Source organism: Pinus tabuliformis, chromosome Q, assembly GCF_031772625.1.
Source record: "Pinus tabuliformis cultivar Carrire ecotype Pingquan chromosome Q, CPIR1, whole genome shotgun sequence".
Classification (NCBI taxonomy): Eukaryota; Viridiplantae; Streptophyta; class Pinopsida; order Pinales; family Pinaceae; genus Pinus; species Pinus tabuliformis.
The window spans coordinates 350817911-350821243 of record NC_142296.1 but is presented as its reverse complement, the minus strand read 5'-3'; the positions used below and the strand labels follow the sequence as shown (position 1 = coordinate 350821243).

The 3333-nt window shown below is 32.2% G+C and overlaps 1 protein-coding gene across 1 annotated transcript; it reads left to right on the top strand.

Annotated features, from left to right (window-relative positions):
* The first annotated feature begins 477 nt into the window (after positions 1-477).
* On the top strand, positions 478-1584 carry LOC149219621 (CEN-like protein 1). The gene is made up of 4 exons (XM_089382632.1): positions 478-681; positions 851-912; positions 1050-1090; positions 1367-1584. The coding sequence occupies exons 1-4, from the start codon at positions 481-483 to the stop codon at positions 1582-1584; spliced, it is 522 nt and encodes a 173-aa protein (XP_089238758.1). The 5' UTR covers positions 478-480.
* Positions 1585-3333: the final 1749 nt, after the last annotated feature.

Genomic DNA, 3333 nt, shown 5'->3' with positions numbered 1-3333 from the left:
TAAAATATTATTTTCTTATAAAAATGTTGTGTCACTCTATTTTGTTTCTGATTTTTAATAAATTTTCTTAAATTATTATCAAATTGATCAAAATTAATTTTATTTGTTTTGCTTATTCTTTTAATACTTATATTTGTATATTTTATTTATATATATATTTTTAAATTAAATAAACTCTGGTAGAATTTTAAACAAAAATATCCATGATATTAAACCCTAATCGGACAACCATTCAAAATGTGAATGTGAGGCACATCGCTAGATAAGCACAAAAATCACAATAAAGTAAATGTACTCGACGGTGTTCTTGTGCATTTAAATGTACTGCAACCTTATTTTATGTGCTGGCAAGAGACTTCCGATTTATTCAATCTCTTTCACTCTATCTATATAAATTGTTATATGAAATGTAATTGACAACGGAGCGCAGAGAGGACTTTCCAAAGGGATCCGGTGGCTGCGGTTGATTTGACCTTAAAAATGGCAATTCGACTTACAGAACCATTAAGGGTCGCCAAAATTATAGGGGATGTGGTCGACATGTTCACTCCCAGCGTGAAACTGGTAGTGAGTTATGGACCAAACCAGGTCAGAAATGGACACGAATTGATGCCTTCGGCCACTGTGTGCACCCCTCGTGTGGAGGTTGGAGGCTCAGATATGCGAACGTTTTTCACTCTGGTATGCCCTTCCATTCTCTTCGTCTATTCTATTCCCTGGCATCATGTGGTGCACAATTTTCTTAATTCCTCACTACGAAAGATACAATTTTCTTTAAATGCTGCTGAGGATCAGGAAGTTGCATTTCTTAAATGATAGGATTATGTTTTGGCTAACTCTGTGGTTTCAGATTATGACAGATCCGGATGCACCTAGTCCTTCCGACCCGATCCAACGCGAATATTTACATTGGTAATTCGGCATACTTTCTGATACTGAGAATATTTTTTATAAACGTTTAGAGATGAGAACTAACATCTTATATGCACAGCGTTTGCGTTTGTAGAGTCTAAACATTCAGTTAACATTGAAACTTACATCATATGCAGGATCGTTACGGACATCCCTGCTACGACAGAGGCATCTTTCGGTAGGAAATGAAGCAGTATTGGATTAACTTACTTTTATATTGTGAATCCCAAATCGTCGAATGTTTTGGATGTGGTTTCAGGGTTCATCCATGTAAAATGCATTATATGGAAATTACTAGCCATGAATAACCGTCAATGTCAAATTACTAGAGCTTAGTTTAGTTCCATAAATTATGAGATGTAATCGTTGAATCTACACCGTCTTTTTTGAAGCATCTGATAAGAATTTATTCCTCAATATTTATTCCTGTAAAGGCTTTTGTGGATGTGTTCAGGAAGAGAGCTGGTGAGTTATGAGGTTCCGAATCCTGTGATGGGGGTTCACAGGTATGCATTTGCTCTGTTCAAACAGGCAGCACGACAAACTGTGCTTGTCCCTCCTGCATCGCGCCTAAACTTCTGCACCAGAGATTTCGCTGATACTAACGGGCTTGGATTGCCTGTTGCTGCCGTTTATTTCGACGCTCGAAAAGAGAAAGATCGAAGACGTTAGGGGATTGCCATGGGAGTCATTTCCGTGAGGAATAAGTTCATGACTTTGTGTTCCAATGTTATTGATTCTCCATATGCGAGACAATGTTATTGATTGGGTTCCAAATGCTTTATCGTGGTCGTATTCTGTAATACAAATCTCTGATTTGAGATAATTATTGTTACTTCGTGGTACTCGCAATTATTCGTCTTACTTGACAAAATCTACACTCGATTGTGTATTAATCTATGTTCTGGTACTCGCAATTATTTGTCTTACTTGACAAAATCTACACTGGATTGTGCATTAATCTATGTTCTGATGGTTAATATCTCGATTTGGAGAATTACTAAAATTAAAGATTAATGTAGATTAGTAATATTCATTTTTATGAAATGTTCACAATTAATTTTTATCTCTCTTGGTCAGATGAATGTACGCAAGTGTCCCCTTTTGGGAGAAAATTTGATTTAAAACACCTTAACTTAATTGCGTTAGCAAAAAATATGAGATAAATACGAGAGAATATGGGATGAGAGTAAAAATGTTTTGAAGTATTATTAATGATCAAGTGGGTTTTAATAGGTTAGAAGTCAAATAAATCTAGGCGAGTTTTTCTGTGTTGCGTAAAGGTTAAATTGAAAACCAAATCTCAGATGAGCGTATCGCTTCCAAAAAGGATAGATGAGAATTTAATTTAAAAGGTAATATTAAATATGGTTTATAATAATTAATATATTAATAAAGGTTGTAACTAGATAATCATATAGATTATACATAATTTATTAATATTTATGAATAATCCTTGGTCACATAAATAATATCATTGGATTTGTAATTAAATTTTTTAAATTTAAGTAAAACACAGATAATCATGGTTGTAGGACAGATTTATCACAATGAACATGATATTTAGAATTGTGACACTAAAATGAGTATAGCACAAACTTTAATAAAATAAATGGTAAGGTCAAATAAAATTATGAGTAGATGTTAAGTTCAAAATTACATATTTCAATTCATTCTTTGTTGGTTTATTTTTTTTCTCAAATTGAGTTACATGATGATTATATATTAAAGCATTGTTCACTAAAGGACGTGTTTACACTAAAATTTGAAAATACTTTTCTACCATTTATCATCTAGAACATAACATATTATTCCAACGAAACAACTTTATTGTAATAGTAATAACCATTAAAGATCAAGATCAACAAAATTTTATAACTTTCTTAGAATGATATAATGTTATGAGTATTAACATGGACAAATGAAGCATGTTTTAATCATTGAATATAAGTAGCACCTGTTACCAACAATCATTCAAGGTTTAAATAAGTAAGAAATTATTAACATAATTGAAAAACCATCATTTCACTAAAAGGGGTTATAAATTTCTTTTCAAAAAAACAAAAATATCATTATAGGAAAATAGTCAAACTAGTAGCATTACAAAAATACCAACCACATCCCCAGAAATCATCATAACATTACCAAAAAAAATTATCTGCCAACGTAATGTTAGAGTTATAACACCTATTTGCTTTCCATGTAATAGGTTAATTATTATTTATCCATAAATGTTGATCAACTAAATGAGAATACAAGATTCTTCCATTGATCTCCTGATGATGTGTTGTGATACTTCATGAAACATTGATAAAAGTAATTTACCACCCAGGACTCCAAACACACTCCAATGCAAACCTACGAGAACATAAGAACACTAAGTGCAAGTGTATTTATGAAATATTAATTTTGTACAAGAAC

Bases quoted from the DNA above. Each gene is read 5' to 3' on its own strand.
- LOC149219621 (XM_089382632.1), top strand. From the start codon at position 481: ATGGCAATTCGACTTACAGAACCATTAAGGGTCGCCAAAATTATAGGG. The intron at 913-1,049 runs GTAATTCGGCAT...CATCATATGCAG, and splicing joins CAACGCGAATATTTACATTG to GATCGTTACGGACATCCCTG. The intron at 1,091-1,366 runs GTAGGAAATGAA...GGATGTGTTCAG, and splicing joins TACGACAGAGGCATCTTTCG to GAAGAGAGCTGGTGAGTTAT.